The 20,316-nt window shown below is 49.9% G+C and overlaps 10 protein-coding genes across 10 annotated transcripts; 4 read left to right on the forward strand and 6 right to left on the reverse strand.

Annotated features, from left to right (window-relative positions):
* Positions 1-433: 433 nt before the first annotated feature.
* On the reverse strand, positions 434-3,130 carry ASPVEDRAFT_55421 (uncharacterized protein; the record flags this gene model as incomplete). Its single annotated transcript, XM_040815072.1, has 5 exons — positions 434-675; positions 756-1,168; positions 1,252-2,212; positions 2,266-2,949; positions 3,022-3,130. 5 exons carry the CDS (start codon positions 3,128-3,130, stop codon positions 434-436), a joined length of 2,409 nt encoding a protein of 802 aa, XP_040671312.1.
* A 295-nt stretch (positions 3,131-3,425) lies between these two features.
* ASPVEDRAFT_45071 (alkene reductase) lies at positions 3,426-4,928 on the forward strand. The gene has a single exon (XM_040813199.1). It carries the CDS (start codon positions 3,602-3,604, stop codon positions 4,706-4,708), a length of 1,107 nt encoding a protein of 368 aa, XP_040671313.1. The 5' UTR covers positions 3,426-3,601; the 3' UTR covers positions 4,709-4,928.
* A 304-nt stretch (positions 4,929-5,232) lies between these two features.
* ASPVEDRAFT_137884 (uncharacterized protein) lies at positions 5,233-5,613 on the reverse strand (the record flags this gene model as incomplete). Its single annotated transcript, XM_040807444.1, has 1 exon — positions 5,233-5,613. A coding segment is annotated over one exon (381 nt), but the record flags the coding sequence as incomplete, so codon positions are not given.
* A 473-nt stretch (positions 5,614-6,086) lies between these two features.
* On the reverse strand, positions 6,087-7,866 carry ASPVEDRAFT_174600 (sugar porter family MFS transporter; the record flags this gene model as incomplete). The annotated part of the gene is made up of 2 exons (XM_040808761.1): positions 6,087-7,336; positions 7,387-7,866. 2 exons carry the CDS (start codon positions 7,864-7,866, stop codon positions 6,191-6,193), a joined length of 1,626 nt encoding a protein of 541 aa, XP_040671315.1. The 3' UTR covers positions 6,087-6,190.
* An 896-nt stretch (positions 7,867-8,762) lies between these two features.
* Positions 8,763-9,158, forward strand: ASPVEDRAFT_31926 (uncharacterized protein; the record flags this gene model as incomplete). Its single annotated transcript, XM_040810538.1, has 1 exon — positions 8,763-9,158. The coding sequence occupies one exon, from the start codon at positions 8,763-8,765 to the stop codon at positions 9,156-9,158; it is 396 nt and encodes a 131-aa protein (XP_040671316.1).
* A 651-nt stretch (positions 9,159-9,809) lies between these two features.
* Positions 9,810-11,319, forward strand: ASPVEDRAFT_174603 (isocitrate lyase/PEP mutase family protein). The gene is made up of 4 exons (XM_040808762.1): positions 9,810-10,385; positions 10,455-10,721; positions 10,766-10,980; positions 11,028-11,319. The coding sequence occupies exons 1-4, from the start codon at positions 9,887-9,889 to the stop codon at positions 11,109-11,111; spliced, it is 1,065 nt and encodes a 354-aa protein (XP_040671317.1). The 5' UTR covers positions 9,810-9,886; the 3' UTR covers positions 11,112-11,319.
* ASPVEDRAFT_198800 (fungal specific transcription factor domain-containing protein) lies at positions 11,130-13,458 on the reverse strand. Its single transcript, XM_040809268.1, has 3 exons — positions 13,387-13,458; positions 12,939-13,338; positions 11,130-12,889 (listed from the first exon to the last, which is right to left on the reverse strand). Exons 1-3 carry the CDS (start codon positions 13,445-13,447, stop codon positions 11,197-11,199), a joined length of 2,154 nt encoding a protein of 717 aa, XP_040671318.1. The 5' UTR covers positions 13,448-13,458; the 3' UTR covers positions 11,130-11,196.
* A 399-nt stretch (positions 13,459-13,857) lies between these two features.
* Positions 13,858-15,612, reverse strand: ASPVEDRAFT_174611 (uncharacterized protein). The gene is made up of 5 exons (XM_040808763.1): positions 15,482-15,612; positions 15,197-15,429; positions 14,879-15,147; positions 14,185-14,827; positions 13,858-14,135 (listed from the first exon to the last, which is right to left on the reverse strand). Exons 1-5 carry the CDS (start codon positions 15,584-15,586, stop codon positions 13,940-13,942), a joined length of 1,446 nt encoding a protein of 481 aa, XP_040671319.1. The 5' UTR covers positions 15,587-15,612; the 3' UTR covers positions 13,858-13,939.
* Positions 15,613-16,959: 1,347 nt separating this feature from the next.
* On the forward strand, positions 16,960-17,856 carry ASPVEDRAFT_45073 (VOC family protein). Its single transcript, XM_040813200.1, has one exon. The coding sequence runs from the start codon at positions 17,013-17,015 to the stop codon at positions 17,496-17,498; it is 486 nt and encodes a 161-aa protein (XP_040671320.1). The 5' UTR covers positions 16,960-17,012; the 3' UTR covers positions 17,499-17,856.
* Positions 17,857-18,034: 178 nt separating this feature from the next.
* ASPVEDRAFT_138495 (cytochrome P450) lies at positions 18,035-19,975 on the reverse strand (the record flags this gene model as incomplete). The annotated part of the gene is made up of 7 exons (XM_040807497.1): positions 18,035-18,193; positions 18,254-18,289; positions 18,355-18,766; positions 18,836-19,415; positions 19,478-19,511; positions 19,561-19,652; positions 19,729-19,975. 7 exons carry the CDS (start codon positions 19,973-19,975, stop codon positions 18,035-18,037), a joined length of 1,560 nt encoding a protein of 519 aa, XP_040671321.1.
* Positions 19,976-20,316: the final 341 nt, after the last annotated feature.

A 20,316-nucleotide genomic window follows, 5' to 3' on the forward strand; every position in this document is an offset into this window, starting at 1 on the left:
GTCAGAGTGGTCCTAGGGAGTCGTTAGATATCAACAGTAAACCAACAATGATGTATTCGTTAGGTCGTTAGGTCCCATCTTTATATCGCTCGGTATCGGTTCAAACCTGCGCAGGAAACTAAATCTAAAAGATTTAGACACTTACGAAACGGAGTAAGGTTCAGTAACTTGGTTTTGATTCTTAATAAGAGTTATCATATAGTATTCTGCTGTAGCTTATTCATATGCTGCAGTATGATATTTAAGTGAACTGAGGTTTGTGACAGCACACCGAGCCCGCAGTACCATCCATTATGAACGCAACAAAGCTGTCCCCAACATGCGCTCACAGAAAAATACTCCTGTCTGTTAGTCCCAGAAAATCGTGGGGCCCAGCTTCACAACGCAGAATTCTCAAATAAGTCGAGGCGCTGATATGTATTTGATACTGCTATTATGGGCTACCTCTCAAGCTAGATTGCAGATGAGCTCTATATATGAACAAGCTCTCCCCTAAAATATTGATAAATTGCCACTGTGAGTTATGTTTGAAGAACCGTGACCATATTTCCAGGACCCCAAGGGCAAGCTCCCCCGGGCTCCGCCTCGGAGGGCAGCTTCCTCCATACAGATCCATGGAATCAAACGCTTCGTCGACAACTAATGATGTCCATCGAAGAATGTGCCTTTCATTTACTATTCCCAATAAAGAGTCAGTGGAATAGTTTAGATCCTGGGCAGCTTTAGAGAAAGGCTTGGGGAGATTCCTATCTTACCACTTAATTTCGTGCCTCCGGCAATGTCTAAAGCGATGAGCCATTTGCTCAGGAGGATAACACACTCAAAGCTTGATAATGCGTGGCGTACGCTCCAGAAAAACGCTTGACTACGAGCGATGTAGTCTATTCCAAGGCGGACTGGAATGCTGAACGAGTGAATAGCATAGATAAGAGCTGGGATCATGTGGCTACTGCGTGTGGCTGGTGGTGACTGTGCGAGTGCAGCAGCAATACGTGACGGATCTCGAGTTTCCAGCTGGCGGAATGGGCCTAAATCTAGGTTCAAACGCACGTATGCTAAGCAAAGCATCGAGCTTGAGGTAAAGGGGACTGGTCCGTTTTCATTGGCTGGGTCAAGGCTAGACTCGGGGGCTTGCTGCCACATTGAGGTCCAGCATCGCAAAGCCCGCCTAGCCACGCAGGCGAATAAGTGGTTAGTTAATAAAAACGGATTATCTCAGACTGGACTGAAACAGCGGGCGTTGCGACTTACTTAAGGCGGGTCAGTTCGTCCTCTGGGAGATCACCCGGTTGGTCACCGAGGTCGAGAGCGAGTTCTCGAATGATATGAATGCGCTGTATCAACCCATGTAGTAAGTAAAAGTTTCCCAAGGGCGATGGTATCGGGTTCAGGACGGAAGGGGGGTCGTGCATGAGCTTTGACAGAGCATCATGGTAAACAAGCTGTTCTTGACCAACCACCTCGTACGCTGCCAACCAATCTGCTGCATTGAGAGCGTCCCACAGCTTCGTCTGGCATGGGAGGCGTAATTTAACCTCATGGCTGCGGATAGCCGGATACTTGTTATATGCGATGCTATAGATGTCAATAAAGCCAAAGGCTGCCAGCTTGGCTCGGCGGGTTGATTCCTGCTCTACCCAGCGGAGCCAGTCCATCCTTTCGAGTGGCGAATGCATGTTTGGTTCCTCTAAACCCGAGCAACGAAGAGTCTCAATCAATAAGTTCCGAAGGTTGAATGCCTCTCGAAGCATCGCCGAGTCCTGCCACGTTGCGAATCCCATGAGAATAAGCAAGCAACGTATGATCTCAAGTTCTTCGAATGCGGTCATCCAGGAGCCGCCATTACTAGCGGTGCAGACCTCTGGCCTCTGTATATCGTAGGCTTGCAGTCTACCTGTTACAATAATCTTAGACGCACGAAAAAATGAATCCGCATTCTGATATTCAAACCGATATTGGGCACCAGCGGCCATAATTGCCAGAATAAGCTCTGGGGAATGGTTGGTGAGCTCAAAAGTGGGTAAATGAAAAAAAAGCATGTGTGTATGAAATCCCTGGAAAAAGGACACTAGGTAGCGAGATATAGTGTGCCGTGAGGGCAACGAGAAGTTAGGAATACTACTTCGGGAGCCTTCCAGCGATGCCATGATATGGGCCCGCTGGTTTTCGTTGACACGGAAGGGCAGGGACTGCTCGTGCCGCGGGTGCGAAGCTACTCCACACATTAATCGAACTAGCGCTACTATATATCAGTGAAGGACATACGCAGCTCGTTGAAGGCATGGAGGCACTCCTCGTTTGTGGGAACCGATGGCAACCATGCCTGGAATGGCGAGTCATCTGGGGCAGCTTCTTCTGCGGCAGGATCTGCTTCGCCATAACTAGGCAGGCGTGCACCACTATCCTCAGGGATAGCACTGGGAATATCTATCCCCGCCGGAGCCCATTCCGCTGGTAACCCGATGAGATCCAAAAAAGTAGCAAATTCGTCAAAAGGATGCACATTTTCCGACATTTGCGATTCGCCTAGAGTTAGATTCGGGTCTACACTGCGTGGGTCTCCCAATAACTGACGGGTACCAGAAATATCAGACTGCAGGTTCAGTGCATCTGGTTCGGTGTGAGTGACGGGGAATTCATTCGAGTCAGGGTGGTCTGCTGAAGATGAAGCGGCACGCCCTTGGAGCTGTGGCGCAGGGGCCGTGATGGGAGTGTCCGTACAGCCATGGCCCAGAGGTTGTGGTGGCACATAGAATACAAACGGGTCTCGTGCTACAGACGTGGTGGTTTCTCTAGAAGCGTTGTTATCACCGCTACGCCTTTGCCTTGCAGGCGAGGTGCACTCTGGCTCCGACGCCTGCCTATGGGCTAATCTCGTCTGGCGTGTGAGAAGATCGCGGCGACTGAAACCCGCCCCGCAGCCACATCTGAATGGCTTCTCTTTGGTATCTAGCAAGATATTCAGTTAAGATGACTCTATCATAACCAGGGTCAGATCTTGTAAAGCAGGACTAGGCTCACGTGTTCGTAGATGACGTTCGAGATGTTCTTTTCGCCTGAATGTACGGTGGCAGTGCATGCAAGTCCCTTGCCTTGCCACTGCTTGGTAGTCAGGAGGTGTAGGGGACATGGAACCGATTTCCGGGATGGTGGCCATCTTTCCTGGGGGAAATCTGGAGAAGTGAGAGGTCAGTAAGGGTTGCCCAATTTGGAATCCCCGCATCTTTCTTGGGTCGTGCAATCATTCCGCCGGCAGGTCACGTGTTACACACTTCCTGGATATTGGGGTAAATTGTCTATTCGGGAACAGACCGACCCACATTCACTTTCTTCTTTTGGCTGCAGATTGGAGACAGTTGGAGATCGCGAGTTGGTAACCTTGGAAGACTCGGAAATTTTTGCTAACTCACCATTCATTATTAAGCACAATATTGAGGCAAACCGCTTATAAATCAGATTTCTATCAAGATAACAGAGATAAATAAATGAGTGGTGTACAAGACAGTTTACCATTCTTTAGTGAATTATCTGCAAGTAGATCATCAACTTCTCCTATCTTGATATATCCAATCTTACCACACCAACCTTGAGTCCGCCGGTCATGGCGTCCACACTATTCCAACCTCTCCGCATCGGCACGGTGGAGCTACAGCACCGCGTTGTTATGGCACCGCTTACCCGACTTCGCGCTGACAGCCAACATGTCCAACTTCCTATCGCTACCACGTATTACGAACAGCGTGCTTCTGTTCCAGGCACGTTAATCATCGCCGAGGCCACCCAGATTTCTGCCGCCCAAGGTGGGGTCCCCCACGGCCCTGGAATATGGTCGGAACCTCAAATCCAGGCCTGGAAGAAAATCACCGACGCAATTCACGCCAGGGGCAGTTATGCCTTCTGCCAGTTAATCGCTTTGGGCCGGGCAGCCGACCCCGCAACATTGAAACAGGACGGGGACTATGACCTCCTGGCTCCAAGCGCCATCCCGATAGATCCCACCAGGCCAGACTATACACCGAAGGAGTTAAGCCTCGAGCAGATTACGGAGGCTGTTCAAAACTTCGCGGCTGCTGCGAAGAATGCTGTTCGGGCTGGATTCGATGGCGTTGAAATCCACGGTGCCAATGGATATCTGGTGGACCAGTTTCTGCAAGATGTCACGAACCAGCGCTCTGATCTATGGGGTGGGAGCGTGCCTAACCGTGCCAGATTCGCCGTTGAAGTAGCCAAGGCTGTAGTAGATGCGGTTGGGCCCGAAAAGGTCGGGTTTCGCATCAGTCCTTGGAATACCTGGCAAGGAATGAAGATGGTTAATCCTATTCCTCAGTTCACATACCTTGTGGAACAGTTGAAGGAACTAAAACTTGCGTACCTTCACATTATCGAGTCCCGTGTCATCAACAATGTGGATACCGAAAAGACCGAAGGTATTGAAACATTTCTTGATATCTGGGGCAAGACATCACCTGTGCTTGTGGCTGGCGGCTACAACGCAACAAACTTCGACACTGCTTTCGTGGATTACAAGAATAACGATATCGCCGTGGTTTTTGGTCGCCATTTCCTGGCTAACCCTGATCTACCAAATCGGATTCGTCTGGGGCTTCCATTGAACAAATATGACCGTGATACCTTTTACACACCGATGCAAGAAAATGGATATACCGACTACCCATTTGATAACGAATTGTGGGGGATTAAGAACTAGTATTGATGCCATTCTATGGGATTGGAAGATAGGTCCACCAGGACCGACTATAGAACTATTATTGTTTATTGTTTGGCGTCCCAGGATAAGGTGATTGTGAAAATTTGTTGCCAGGTTGCGTCTATACTCGAACAGAAACTATATATATATACACGTAACTGGGATACCATAATAGCGGTTTCTCCGTCGAATGTCCATTTATGCTCTCCTTTGCTGGTCAAATAGCCAATGGCTTAATAATTCTGCTATATCTACATACACAGGGGCATTCACTTGCACGGGTAACATAGCAAAGATAAATGCACAAAGAACAGTCAATACCTTTATCTTGTTGGTACTCGGTCTGGTGTTTAGGAGTGGGTTTAGAAAAGACGGTTAAAAAATAATCAATGATATAGTTATAGTCCGTGGATGGAAGAGAGCAAGATACTTATATATATAAAAGCCTGGGACTAAATAGTGCCAGTACACCCCACAAGAATAAAAAAGTAAAAACCATCCTGTACAGTATTCACCCGTCTCATTCATGACCAGATTGAGGGCTTCTTTCTGATCCACTCAGAGTTATCATTCTCGACCTCGTCCACCAACCATGTTGCAATATCCGCTCTTTGGTTCTTCATCACCCAACCATTCTTCCCGACATATCCAACTTTAGATGATTGCGGTGCACCATTACCTAAGAATCCCAACCTGAATATGGTCCATTCCAATCCGTCATTTGTGGCCTCTGTCTCAAAGAGTTTTCCAACGCTAACAATATCCTTATAGGCAGAATTCGCAATTATCCGAATTAAAGTGACACCTAAGAAGGCGATGATTGAGAATCCGTCTTGCTCGTCAGGGATGCTTGGGGTGCCCATTGAAAGGATTCGCTTAACTCCCCATCGCTTCATCAAGGGAAAACTCAAGTGATAGGCATTTGTGAAGGGGTACCCGCAACATTGCTAGTCGGACCAAGTAGCGATACAATGGCATATTGGCCTTCGACTGCTTTGGATAACGCTTCTGCGTCGGTCAAGTCTCCACAAATGACCTGTATGGCATATGTTTAGCAAGTACATGCCATCGAGGGACAGATCGCTTACTTTAATGTTTGGGTCATGGGCAATATTTGTAGGGAGTTTGGAAGGATTCCGAGCATATATGGTGACGATGTGATGAGTACTCGGTGGATGTGGCTGCATCCGGCCTTTTGGGGCACGGTCCGTGATATTTCTTTGAAATCCTTAACTCTGGGACTAAGTAGCGATACATGTCGGCTGGCATTGGGGCGGGCCGGAATACCCCAGTGTTCTTATCTGCAAGAGAAGTTGACTTACCCCCATTGTAGGTCTCATATCTATTATTTTGTTGTTAACGGGTTTGCTAGTACAGCCGCCATATATCATATATTCGATATGTTCTACAAATTTAACAGACTCTGCCAGATAATTCTTCCTCAGGCCGGCAAATTTCAATACCCAAAAGCATAATATATATCTACACCCTGAGCTCATCAACGGCCACACCCTGCCTCACCGAGTGAACAGCAGCCCTCATAAGCTCCCTCTCATAAAGACCCTGCGTATCCCCAAATTCATCATCTATCTCCTCTAGTGTCTTCCCTTTCGTTTCAGGGACCAACAGAAACGCCCAAACACCAGCCAAGAAACACCACACCGTGAAGAAGATATATGTCCGGTACCCCTGGGTCTCCATCATAGGGGGCGTAATCACCCCGATGATGAAATTAGAGAGCCAGTTAATGCAGGTGGCCAAGGCGACTCCCTTGGATCTGGACGCTGTGGTGAATACTTCCGAAGGAAGGGCCCATCCTAGTGGAGAGTATGAGACACCAAAGACGAGAATGAACAAGAAGGCAAACGCAACACACGCCCAGCCAGCTGCAACGTGAGAGGTCCAGTCTTGGGAGAACAGACCGCTGAGAATAGCGATAACCATGTAACAGGCTGCGCACGCAAACCCACCATAAACTGCCAGAGGGCGGCGTCCGACTCGGTCAATTGTGACAATGCAGATGAACACACCAACGAGCTGCAGAACATTAAACACCCCGGATAGGATCAGCGACATCTCTCCTGATTGACCGAGAGATTGAAAGAGTGATGGCGCGTAGTATATGAACGCATTGACCCCAGAGAACTGTTGAAAGAAACTGACACCGACTGCTACAGCTGTGCGGCGCCAGTTCTTCTTTGTTAACAAATCCAGCCAGGTACACATTTCCAACTTCCAGCCCTTGACGTTAGGGTGAGTATTTTCTTCCACAAGCCGCTGGAATACAATCTCCGCCAGGATACCTTGGTATTCAGCTTGCACGCGCTCGTCTGTAGATGGTAGATTCCGGAGCTTGGCCAGGCTTGCTAGACATTCTTGCGAGCGGCCAACGAGTGCAAGCCATCGCGGGGAGTACGGGAAAAAATGTATGCAGACACCCAGGAGCGTTGCACAGACCATCTGCAAGCCGAATGGAAGTCGGAAGGAAATCCCACCCTCCAGGAGGCGAGTTCCAAAGGTGATCCAATACGCGATGACGACGCCGGAGACAATCGAGACGGATTCCAGGACTAGCAGCGTGCCTCGAAGGTTTGGCGGGGAGATTTCCGAGATATAGAGCGGCGCTGTCTGGGACAAGGTTAGTGACAGAAAAGAATAAAGGTTATATGAGTATGTACCATAGCCAGAGTACCCACACCGATACCTCCAATTGCTCTCCCAGCGACGAGCATCCCATAGTCCTGGGCAGCTGTCTGAATGATAGCACCGACATCAAAGATAATCACAACGACCGTCAATGCCCACTTCCTGGAAATCCTGTCCGCAAGGTAAGGCATGAACAGACAACCAACAAATGCCCCAAGCAGCAACATCGCAGTCATGAAACTCGTGCCAAAGGCAGTTTCCGTCTGCGGGAACGCTCGATGAAACTGGGTCATCTCGTTGATGATAGAGATAACACCCTGGTCGTATCCAAAGGAGAACCCTCCAAGCGAGGCCAGCAATGCAGCCCCAAACACATAGCCTGAGGAGAAGATTCCTCGGACGCCATCTGGTCCGTACGCGGCGACAGAGTGAGCAAGCTCATCCGTGACTTCCTCATGTTCGGAGGATGGAACTGTTCGTTTGTCAGGTTCTTTTCCGGTGTCTTCACTCATTGCGTTGATCAGATGGGACAACTGCTGCGTGGTATAAACGTACAAACAGGCTCCTGGGTGAGTATTTATGTCTAGTAACCACACGGTTGTTGGAGTCTGGGGCCCCAGATCTGGAGGCCCGGCTGGACAGGCATACAGAAGATTGGCCGGCTATGCTCTTAGTATGGGGTCTCTCCACTGTCAGCGTTGGATCCATTCGGTGGCAAGCAAGAATTACTCCATGTGGAAATCGACGGCGCCGCCAACTTTGGTCGATCGCTCCGGAGGCTTTCCGGGTTAAAAGTAACTGCACATGGAAGGCTGCGGCGATGTTAGCAGACCATCAAAAAACCTATTCAAGAAGTCATCGGCGATGGTTCCTATTCTTGTTTATCTCGTCGTCCTCTTTTCAAATGCAGCCAGATCGACGCCGGACGACACCGATAACGCGTGAGGCCAGGCTCTCCAACGCCAAAAAGGAGTTAGCCAAGTCATCGCGTTTAGACAACAGGCTTCTATCGTGATGTAGCTAGTCAGGTACATAGAAATATAGCACGGGAGGATTGGATAGCAGAGTTAATCGAATGCTCCATGATGATATCGACATCACGACCAGCTGCCTCGCGACCCGGAGGAAGTCGCCAACTGCCGTAGATACAGAAGGACGACCAAAGTATCATAAATAAGCAAAAGCATTCTGTATATTCGTTTTTGTGGACTTGGACGATTTGGAACTTCATAAGATCGCGAAAACCCTGCGCTACTGGGAGAAGCAAGGCGCGCAGCGGCTAGGCTACGACTACACCGTCTTGAGGGGGAAGTACTTTTCTGGCTCTACTCACTTCGATGACAATCGCTCGGAGGAGGAATATATCTCGCCCTGGGGATCTGTCTTTCCGCAGGATGTCCGTCGCGCGATGTGGCCAAGTCCAGAATCGCTGATCCACGAGTGGATCCAAGGATTGAAAAATGGCAGAACGGATGATGCCAGCGCTGATGAGGAAGATTACTATACTGATGACAGCGATCGTCGTGGCGACTGCGGCTGTGGCTTATGCAACCAGGAGGACCTCCCGGATCAGGATGAAGAGGAAGAGTCTGCGGATAGTACTGAGGACGAAGAGACAGAGACCGATAGTGACGGTAGTGAAGCTGGTGAAGAGGAGGAGGAGGAAGAGGAAGACGAGGACGAGGAGGAAGAGGAGGAAGAGGAGGAAGAGGAGGAAGAGGAGGAAGAGGAGGAAGAGGAGGAAGAGGAGGAAGAGGAGGAAGAGGAGGAAGAGAGCGAGGAGGAGAGCAGTGACGAGGACTAACGGCGGTATTGGAAGTGAACCGGTAGTCTCGTCTACAAGAGCAACTGCTGGTAAGAAATCGTGCCGTACTGCAGTTGAATTTACAGATGACGTGGGAGCTGTCGTTGGTTAGCTGCAGCTGAGTGGGCTAGAGAAAAAGGACAAAGCCCCTATCGATGCAGGATTAACTGACCGGTAGCATTCTCTCGTCTGGCCAGCTCTGACACAGATAATACTCAACAATTTGCGGGTCTTGTATATAGAGTCTGGATCATACTAACCTTGACAGCCTCTTCCTAAATCCACAGGTCTGAGTGAACCACACTACTACTGTATACACTGACAGTCGCAGCTAGAGCTTTGCAGCCTCTGGAATTTCTCCGCCAGGTGAGGGGAGGTTTTGAGTGCTTTGGCATCCTTTATAATATATTGCCCAATAATGCCCAACACGGCAAACCTTCTGACGGCTAACGTCGTCCCAACGACCCTTAATCAGCCGATGGTCATGTATACACGGTGGCAGGATACTCTGCGCTTGTAGCTCTCCGCAGCGAACAGTCCCGATAATGGATGCCGGAGGGGTAGACGGGGACCTGGCGGGAAATAACGGAAAAGTCAGGGATCTCAGGGAATCGACGTCGACATTCCGTCAACGCCTGTTACTTATAATACCGGCCTTCGATCTTCAACTCGCAGCATGTACGTGGTAATCTCATCATTCACGGAGCCTGCCCAGTAATCGAAACAACATGACAGATCCATACTCCGACGACGTCCCCTACCCGTTCACTTTTCAAACAGGAAGGGAAATCAAGACAAAGCGTCATAGCAGCGGCCCTGAAACCGTAACCCTAACCTTCCCCAATTCGCGAGGCCGGCTGGTCTCCGCGCAAGCATCGCGGCTGCGATCCATGACGCTAGAAGCATGGGCCGACAAGGCCAAAATCCTCGCCACACCTTGCTCTTACGACGCGCTCTCGTCGCGGCTTGTCGAGGAAGCTGGATTCCCCTTTCTCTTTCTGTCTGGATACACCGTGGCGAGCACCCACGGGCTTCCCGACACGGGGTACATCGCAATGCAGGAGATGTGCGACAAGGTGCAGGAAACGGCAAGGCAGGTGTCGATCCCCATCATGGTGGACGGCGATACTGGCTACGGGAGTGCGGTGAATGTGAAGCGCACTGTTGAGAGCTTCGCTGTGGCGGGTGCGGCGGGTATCATGATCGAGGACCAGACCTGGCCGAAGCGTACGTTCCTCGCATCGCAACCCGCATACCTATGGCACCGACTGCTTGCTGACAGTATGAACCAACCAGGCTGTGGGCATACGAAAGGAAAGTCGGTTGTTTCTCGCGAAGAAGCATTCGCGCGTATCCAGGCTGCCTGTGATGCTAGAGACAACGGCCTTGACATCTTCATCCTGGCTCGCACGGACGCTCTCATCCTTGGATGGGACGAGGCAGTCTATCGAGCCAGGGAATTCCACAGAATCGGCGCGGATGCCGTCTTTGTCGAGGCCCTCCCTGACCGCGCTGCCATGGGGCGAGCTATCAAGGAGACTAGAGTGCCGATGATGGCCAACAGTACGTGTGAGCCTTCCTAACAGATCTTCCTAACCCGTTTACAGTCATCGAAGGGGGTTTGACAGAGAATCTATCTGCCGTGGAATTGGCAGACCTAGGGTTCGCCGTTGTTGCGTATCCGTTCACGCTTGTCGCTGCCAAGTTGAAGAGCATCCGGGAGACGTTGCGTGCTCTCAAGGGGAGTATGCCTGTTGGAGCTCCGCCTACGATCCTCTCGGCAGAAGATGTCTGCAAGGGCGTGGGCTTCACCGAGTACTGGGTATGTCGTGGTCCCTCGGATTGCCACCTTGCTAATCGTTGCGATAGGATCTTGAACGGAAGTACGCTGGCGCTGTAAATGGTGAGACAAATGGCGATACTGGCGTGATTGCACATACAGAGGTACCTTGATTTGTCCATTGATTGCATCGGTACCTCGGATACGTTCATTCTTAATATTATTTCCTTAATTATATACAACTTCGATGGGTGAAGTCTAGCCAGGAAATGAAGGAAGATTCCACAAGAAGCTCCAGTCACCCTCCTCCAAACCTACAAGTCCCGCACACTCATCCTCATCTATATGAGCTCCAAAAGGCGCCATCGAGATATCCAGAGGAATAGACAGCCAGTCCTGCGGATTCTGGAAGACTTGCATGTCCACCAGGCTCGCGTCATCGTTGCCGTTTGCAATAGGCTCATCCACAACCGAAACTGCACACGCATTTGGGTCGGTCGCTTCAACGCCCTGGCGACATGGTTTCAGCACGAACTTGCGCTTATACTCTTCAAGGTGCAGGGCTAGTACCGCGGCATACCGCGAAGCAAGCTCAACATCGTCCCAGGTGCTATTGCGAAGAGCCTCAATGCCACGCTGCAAATAGTCCAGCGACGCTTCCAACCTGGTTCGCTCGACGCCTAATCCCAGGGCCTTGACGAGGAAGACGGAGGCTGCAATGACGCGCACGATGACGCGAGTCGGACAGTATCGCAGTGTGCCTGTTTCGGCGAGGCGGATGGCGCTCTGCAGGATCTGGCAGCCTCCGTCGATCACTTCAAGGACGAACTGAAGATCGGTCGAGGCCGCGAAATTCCGGACCCACGTCGAAGGAGTCTGGTCGGATGAACTTGTGGTATCTTGGCCTCTTGTGAGGAAGTCAGCGGACCGGTCGACGGCGGCTTGCATTCCGAGGCTGTTGAGGAAAATGCGGCTATATTGATACTCTATAGCGAGTAATTCGCGGGCGTGCTGTGAGAGATGGTTACCTCTGTTATCAAGGTATGCCTCTCTCCAAGCTAGAAGCTGCTGCTGGAAACCTTCAATACTGCCCACGTACTTGTAGCTCTGGATGAGCTCCCGCGTGGCCGCGGTCGAGGAAAACAGCGTACTCGAGATGGACTTTGCCAACTGCGTCAGAGCTAGCTGGCCATCAATAAAGACACACTTCTTTTCGACCTGCGCAGTTGAGGCCAGTGGCAAAGGCTCAAAGGCAGACGAATTCAAGCTCGACGGGATCAGCGACGTAGACCCCAGTCGATTTGAGAACTGCTCATCCGCAATGAAAATGGCCTTCCGCAGCCAGATGTAGCAGCACAAGCGGCGCCGCTGCTGTTCTGGGGATCCCAAGCCAGCGACGGCCATCTTGGCCTTGGTCGCGTCGAAGATGCCAATCTCATGGCCGAGGGTGACGGCGCATCCGAGGAGCATCCAAGCCATGCGATCAATCCTTCTTGCGGGGGCAATCACATCGCGGAACCAGGTCCCGTTGATATCCTGCGCCACATCTGCTGCATTGCCGCTGGGATGGTCGCGGTCGTCGGGGAGCTGGAAGATCAAATCCGAGTCCCAGCCGTCCGACCTTGGCGGGAAGTAGACGGCTCTGGGCGCCCACTCTGTAATGAGCATGAGGGCCTGGATGGCGCCGACGGTGCGCGTTTTGGCCTTGGATTTCTTCTCCTGGCCGAAGATAATGCGTGTCACGAGGTGCTCACAGTGTTCCCAAAGACGTTCGTGCAGGGCGACGCTGCGCGACCAGCTGCTCGTGCTGCGGAGGGCGTGGAAGCGAGAGGAGATCATGAGAATGGTGCAGCAAAGAAGAGGCTCTTGGGTGATGAGCCAGTAGTGGTTTTCGTGGTGACTGTAGTGGTCGTCCAGGACTGGGGATAGAGGCGAAAGATTTTGAAAAAATCTACAAAGTCAGCTGTTGAGTATCAGATGGTGTGCGGCGCAAGTCTCACAAGTCAACGTACGAGACTGCCTCGTTTGCAGTCAGCCAGCCCATCCGTACAAAACGTAGCGAGTTCCAGAGGCGGAGGATGTCGCTGCTTGGATGGCAAGGCTCTGAGATGAATGACCCCGTCGGACGAGGGGGGTGGTCACGGCCGTTCCCCTGTTCCAGATTGTCCTGGTGCCTCGAGGACTGTTGCAGAACTCGCATGGTGTCACCGTCATTGGATATCGAGGCCTGAATGACCGCTTGTGTCGTATCGCTCTCACCTACACCCCCTACGGCGGAGGCCATTGAGTTGAAGTCTGGGATTCGAGTATGCAGAGAACAGTTAGAAGGTTGTCCATGGCTCGATGGAGTTGAATGGGCCCTCGTAACAGGCGATACATGGCCCTCCAGCTGGACCTGCTCTAGAACCAGTCAGTCTTGTGTCTACAAACATGGCAATTAGGACATGCCCATCATGCAATCCTCGAGTTCACTGCATGCAAGCCCATTCGATGGCTCTTTTGCATGCATGCCACCGGAACTGGCGGCTTTTGACAAGGAGCATTCTTTGCGCTCACGCTTGCATTTTCGACAAGGGGTCCTGGAGGCCTCGGGGGCATCTAGGATGCACCTTGTTTTTTTCTTCCTGCAAGTGTCGCATGCCTTGAAGGTGCGCGTATAATCACGCGCGCGGCGAGCTGGCTGAGCTTTATTGCGAGTGCTGCTGGTACGGGTTATGGGAATAAAGCTCATTTTCCTGGGCCGAGAGTTCGTACGCCGTCTGGCCTGGTTGCCATAGTCTGGGGGTCTGGGGTAAATTTATTTAACGCGGGGAAACTGTCTTTAATTAGTTCGCGTAATGGGCAGTGGGCACCTTGTTTACGTAAAGTACGTTATATTTTATAGTTTGAGCTACGATGTAATGGTTTCAAATAACAGAACAGGTTAATAATTATGATATGTTTGCAGTTTGGAGGTCAGTCTCGACGACATCATGTCCTCGCCGATATCATCTACGTTAGACTACGTAAAGTATCGGAAGTTCCGGGTGTAGTCCCCCTCCTCGGAGACGTCCACCTCGACATGGGCATCCACAGGCCCGTACAGCTCGTCCTTCCGCTTGTTCTCTCGAGACAAGGCAAAATACATGATTAATGCGAGAACCACGATCGCGCTACTCATGCCACACCCAATGGCGCAGCCAGTGGTGAAAAAGGGCCTGTTTGTCGTTAGCGTCGGTCACAAAGCAAAGGCCATTCTCAACGTACGCATGCTCCGAAGGAAACACGGTGCTGCTGATCAGAGACGAGCACTGCCCAAGAATCAGGGATATAGCTAGCCCGGCTCCTTTCTTCGAGTCTCCGCCCTGGTTGTTGAGCAGCCAGGTGATATTGATTGCCAGCGCGGGAAAGATCCCGCACGCGGCAAGCCATACACCAAGGTATCTCAGTCCTGTCTTCTCCATGTCCTGGATACCGGCGAGAAGGCCGTACCCGGTAGCGCCCATCGCCGCAAACCCGGCAACAATGAACCCACGGCTCCCGTATCTGTCCGAGACAAAAGCGGCGAGGATGCAGAGCAGGAACGCGCCAAAGTACGCGGGCGCTGTTAAGCCTTGGGCAGTGACAGAGTCGTAGCCCATACTATCAACAATCGTGGGGAGGAAGTTCGACAGTGCCGCAAAAGAGAAGTTACAGAAAAAGTGGATGATGGCGTGGACGTAGTTCTTGTAGTCTAACATGCCGGCGATAATCTGTTTCCAGTTGACGGCCTGGCTCAACGCGGTATCGCGAACTTGTAGACGTTCGACAGCGAATGTCCGCTCTTCTTCGGTGAGAAACCTGGCTGTGGAAGGAGAGTCAATCAGGAAAAAGTAGACGACCGGGGCAAAGAGGACGGTCGGAGCACCCTCTGATGTTGCTGTTAGCACATGGGCTGCGGAATCAAACGACAGAATAATACCTATGATGAACAAGAGTCTCCATGGTTCTAAAGACCCGCGGATGTGAGTGATGCCGTAGGCGAGGCTAGAGGCGAATGTGTTTGCGAGCGGCGACATGCCCAGCAGGATGGACATGCGAAAGCCGAGCTCCTCTCGTTTATAAATGCACGACAGAAAATAAGGCGCCCCGGCACCGAATGTTGCCTCGAAGATGCCCAGGAAAACGCGGGAGACGACCAACCCGGCCATGTTTCGAGCAGCGCCAGAACTCATCGCAGCTGCGCCCCAGCTGTTCTTCTCGTCAGCACCTTGAGTTCAAGTAGGCTCAGACGACTGACCCAATACAGAGTGTTGCTACGTAGATGTGTGCAGGGAATATCTTCCAGAACATAGTCGTCCACTCAAAGAGGATGTACGCGATATAGAACGCGTTGAGCACCCACGCCCACTGCGAGGAGCTGAGTCCGAGTGCATCTTGTGCCCCCGCCGTTCGGGCATTGCCGATGTTGCCACGGTCCAGATACGACAGCACATACAGACAGCAAACGATGGGCAGGACGCGGCAGTCGAACTGGTTGTCTGTCAGCCAATAACTGTGCCAGTCCGCGATGGAGGGTTCATACCGCCTGGCGAATCCGCCGGTTCGCTGCCTTCGGGATAGAGACTCGACGGCTTCCGTCAATGGAAGCCTTTTCGATGTCGTTAGCCTCGGGCTTTTCAAGAGTCATACTGAGGGCCGTCAGAGCAGTCCAAGTCGTTTCGCGCGGTAGACCGGACGCTCTGGGGTTACGAGTCATTTATACTCAAGAAGGGTTAGCAGGCTTGGCTAATTGCATTCCTTGTCTATTGCCCAACCCCGCAAATACCCCAGGAATTGGACACAGTTGGAGTAGCAACATCAGGGATTGCTCGGCATCTCGCGGAATCTCACGGAATCTGTGGAGTAACTATTCCCTAGCATTATCTCTTCCAGTCTCCAACTTACATGTCTTGAACTCCTATCCACCAGATTGGCTCGGGCCACTCCTTCATCGCTGGTCGGTCATTCCTTTGCAGTGGGTGCAGTTGATCATCCAGGCTAAGTGGCGATGCGGTGAAAGTAGTGGCGTAGCGATGGTGCTTTTGATTTACAGAGAAATCCTTTATTCTACTAGCTGATTAACCGCGCGCTGTACTGTAATACCTAAGATAATATTAACCTAAAAATACTATTGATGGTTTACATAGTATATACATGAGTATAAAGTATAATAAGTCCCCGGGTATTCTATATATCTTATCCCAGCTCTTATACCTGACAGGGAGTCAAGATATCACCCGAGTAATCACTTTTACCCAGACATAGCTGCTCTCAGTGATCTTAAGATATAAATAGTTATTATGATTCGTATCTAGATCAGTCTAAAACCGAGTCTGTAATATCATTGTACAGAGTATGCTCACGTTCTAGCGCCCAATATATTTGTTTTAAATAATATAGTAAAAGGAAACTAATATAATACTAAGAACTGGAGATTTTGATAGGTTGTATAAATATACTTAACTTCTGACGTACCCTATAGGATAATGTCTTAATATATTCTCCACCTTGATCTATATTTAATTACTGAACAGATGCAGATCGATCTCAAGGAGCGAAGGAAGAGGCAAATACGCAGATGGATCCGCCAGGATCGAGGTAAGAAACTCCACCCACGAACCCGGTGGCTGATCCAGAGGGTCAAGAGATAGGTCACTGTTCTTCATGGATAGGGGCAAACAACGATAATATTTTTTTATGTTTTTTAACAAGTCTACCCCAGAATTATTGGATTCACGATAGAGCGAACCAGTAGTATCAATAAGTAGACTGTCGGGTGTAGTAGCCGACGGTAAAGACTGACTTGTAATAAATAATAACCCTTCTACAGCAGTGTTACCATCGGGCTCTCTTGGTGTAACTGGCTTGACTATCTCAAGTATCTCCATGAATAGACTTGGTGGTCTTCACGTATTCAACCTGCATTTACATCGCTGACAAATACGAACTGTTCCAGCCCGCACTTGACAAACATAAAAGCATCCGTAAACGCGTTTAGATCACAGACCAGAAATCGACTTTACAAACTCAAAGGGACTATCGTCTTCACCAATAAACAGTCTTTTACTGCAGCAATGGCCGCCCACTCGACTACCCCGGAAAAGCCAACCATAGCCCCAACTCCAGGAACAGGATTCCGCCCAAACGCAAGCTCGCACATCCGCATTGCACGCCCTTGTCGGGACTTCAAAGCCGCCGAACGGTTTTATATAACAGGCCTTGGCCTCAAAGCGCTTTGGCGCACTGAAGGGCCTGCGCACGAAATTGAGGGCGGGCATGAGCTGCTTATGCTTGGCTGGCCTGGCGCTGCATGGCATTTGGAGCTAGTACTTGTGGACAAAAATGGCGATGGAAGCGCTTTGCCAACACCAACAGAGGAGGATCTCTTGGTTATCTATGTGGATGGCTCGATAGACTCGGCTGTTGTCGAAAGACTCATTCAGGCCGGCGGGGAACGGGTCAAGCACCCGAACGTGTATTGGGAGAAGTGGGGTGTTACTATTAGAGACCCGGATGGATACTTGCTGGTCCTCTGTCAGAGGGGGTGGGGAAATGCTTGATGAACTTTCTTAGACTGTATATTCATAGCATAGCTTTGGATATGACAGCCGGAGTATTGGTCAGAACTAGCCCTCTCCAAGGAGGGTTCCACTGTCACAATCAACAAGCAGACCAATAACAACCTGAAGCTCATGTTCGACTGTATCTAAGTTGAATCTAGCAGTAGCTTCTGCATCAGGGCTGTTTCTACCGAGGGCGGCGCGTACTGCACGCTCCTACCAGCCAGCATCAAGGTTCATCCCAGGTCCAGCCCCACGTTCGAAATGACGGCCTTAAGGACTGTAATTATTGAAGGAGACAAGGTGAGCAGGGGGAAGCTTGTCTATAATGTTGAAGAGACCATGTAATAAAACCTAGGGTAATGCATGCTACTTCAATATATGTATTCATTTCAGACCTTCGCTACCTCCACCGGGTGAATTCTCTTTGCAAGGTATCTAAGAAATTTCGCCTCGATATAAAGGAAACACAATTGGTTCCTTAGGGCTATCTAGCCTTGGAGGGAAAATCGAATATTTTCAATGGCCGATGAGCATTAAACATTAAGCTCGCGCCTCTGCATAACCACGTTAAGAGCAAGTGGCTTGTTAAACCAGTGATTGAGTGACCTGAACCCTTTTTCAGGAGCTTCTAGCGTGATGTTAAAGGTCCGGAGAATCTCTGGAACAAGCTTTTGAATCTCACAAAGGGAGATCTGTCTATGTCAGTAACAATGTGTCGCTCCCAATGGAGAAAAAAGGAAAATTTGACCCACATTCTTTCCAATACATGTCCTGGAGCCGCCACCGAACTGCGGATTTCGTTGTCTTTCTGTTAGGATGGATCCAAATACCGAAGCTTATGGGAGAAACATACCTGGAACATGTGTCGGTCCATCTGCACAGCATTTTCCCGAAACCACCGATCAGGGTTATACTGCTCTGCGTCCTCTCCAAATATTTCTTTATTGAAGTGGACTACCGCAGCGTTTACCCCAACGCGAAGCCCACCGGGGATCCATTGTCCTGCAATGCGACACCCTCCCGTTGGAACAACCCGTGGCAATGTCAAACCAACGCTGGGGTGAATTCGCATACCCTCCTTACAGCATGCGACAAGATATGGGAGCTTAGTGGCTTCGGTATATTTTACTCGCGGGAAGCTGAGCTTCCCGGCTTCCGTGGCTTCATCAATTTCCTTGGTAAGTCTGGCGTAGATAACGGGATTGCTTAACACATGATAGATGATTGAGGATAGAGCTGCAGCGGTTGTATCACTACCAGCAAACCTGCATCATGAAGAGCGAGTTAATAGGTAAAGTACACTCTAGGCTAGATTAGAAAATAGGCTCACTCACAATCCACTGTACACTTCTGTTTGTACATTTGCTAGGTCGAAATCTTGTTCCTTGCCTTTATTTTCATGAATTGCGAGTAACTTGCCGAGAAAATCCTCTCTGGTATCAGTTTCAACTATATTTGACTGTAATCTCTCTTGAACACAGGTTGCGGAAGCTTGTTCAATATTCTGCAGGGCCTTGAGTGCTTTCCTGGCTGAGCTTAATAGCATACCAGAAGAAAGAAACAGGCCCCTGAGGTAGGTAGGCATTACGCTAGCAGCGCAAAGCACGGGTAGTAAAGTATCAAGAGATGCGATGTAATTACCATAATCCGTCCGTTCTCTCATAAAGCCAAACATGGAGCTAAAATAGAGCTCTCCGATAACATCAAAGGCATACCACTGCAGCCAGGTAGCGAGATCTATAGACTGACCTTTGTGGGCAAATTCGTTCATCCTTTCCATGAACAGTTCGATGCAAACATCAATTAAAGGCTCCGATTTGACCACGCTCGTCATTGAGTAGATGTTATTAACAATCTTCCTTCTCTGGCCGTGGGCCTTTTCATCAGTTTGCGAAAAGTGATCGGGAAAGCGAGCTTATAGAAGATATCAGCTTCATTCACCTCAATACTGGACAGTCTCAATAAATACTACTGACAGAATTTGGTTTTCCACGGCAGATAAAAGTCTGTCTGATAAATGTCAGCGTTGCAAGGTATAGATTAATGATGGGATATTTACTTTGGTGAATCCAGAGTTCACAGCATATATTTCTTTTATTGCGCGTGGATCAGAGATAGCGACTTCGTTTGGGGCAATCCGAATCATCGGACCTGATTTGTAGTTAGCATTCATTCTCAAGATTTTAACATGACAGCGTCATAACATGGATATCAGAGTCGAATCAACGTGAAAGCCTGTAGCTACACATACCAAATCTTTTGTGCAACTCTGCTTGCGTCTTGTGTGCACTTCCCTGCATGACATCCAGAATGATCCATAACCTCGAAACCGATGCCAGGAAGGGCCCTGGATATTTGGCAAAGGGATGAACTGTGCGTGCATATATAACCCAGAGGAACAAATATGCCCCAATGAGGCTACATAGTATCGTTTTATAGTCCGAAAGACCACAGACAGGTGTCAAAATGGTCATTTTATAGCGATCTGCGGTAAAAATAGACAGGAAGGGCTATAAATTTTGGAAACGATTTGAAGCTGGGACCCGACAGATGAACAGGCTTGCTATTTAACATTAGCTTCTTTGCCAAGGACTCCAAAACGTAAAACCAGAGCAGCGAGTCGGAAAGAAGTTGCTCTGAGCGGACTGACCCGGTAACCTTCTGTTATGGCTCTGATTGTAAATTCGCTGAAGTTTATCGCCGCATGTACACGCGGATTAACCCCGACATGTATACACAACTACGGATTAACCCCGCTTAAATCACAAATTCCATACAAGTAGTGATCCTGCGCATGCTGCAGATGTGGCAGAGG

The sequence above is a fragment of the Aspergillus versicolor genome (genome assembly GCF_001890125.1).
Source record: "Aspergillus versicolor CBS 583.65 unplaced genomic scaffold ASPVEscaffold_9, whole genome shotgun sequence".
Lineage (NCBI taxonomy): Eukaryota > Fungi > Ascomycota > Eurotiomycetes > Eurotiales > Aspergillaceae > Aspergillus > Aspergillus versicolor.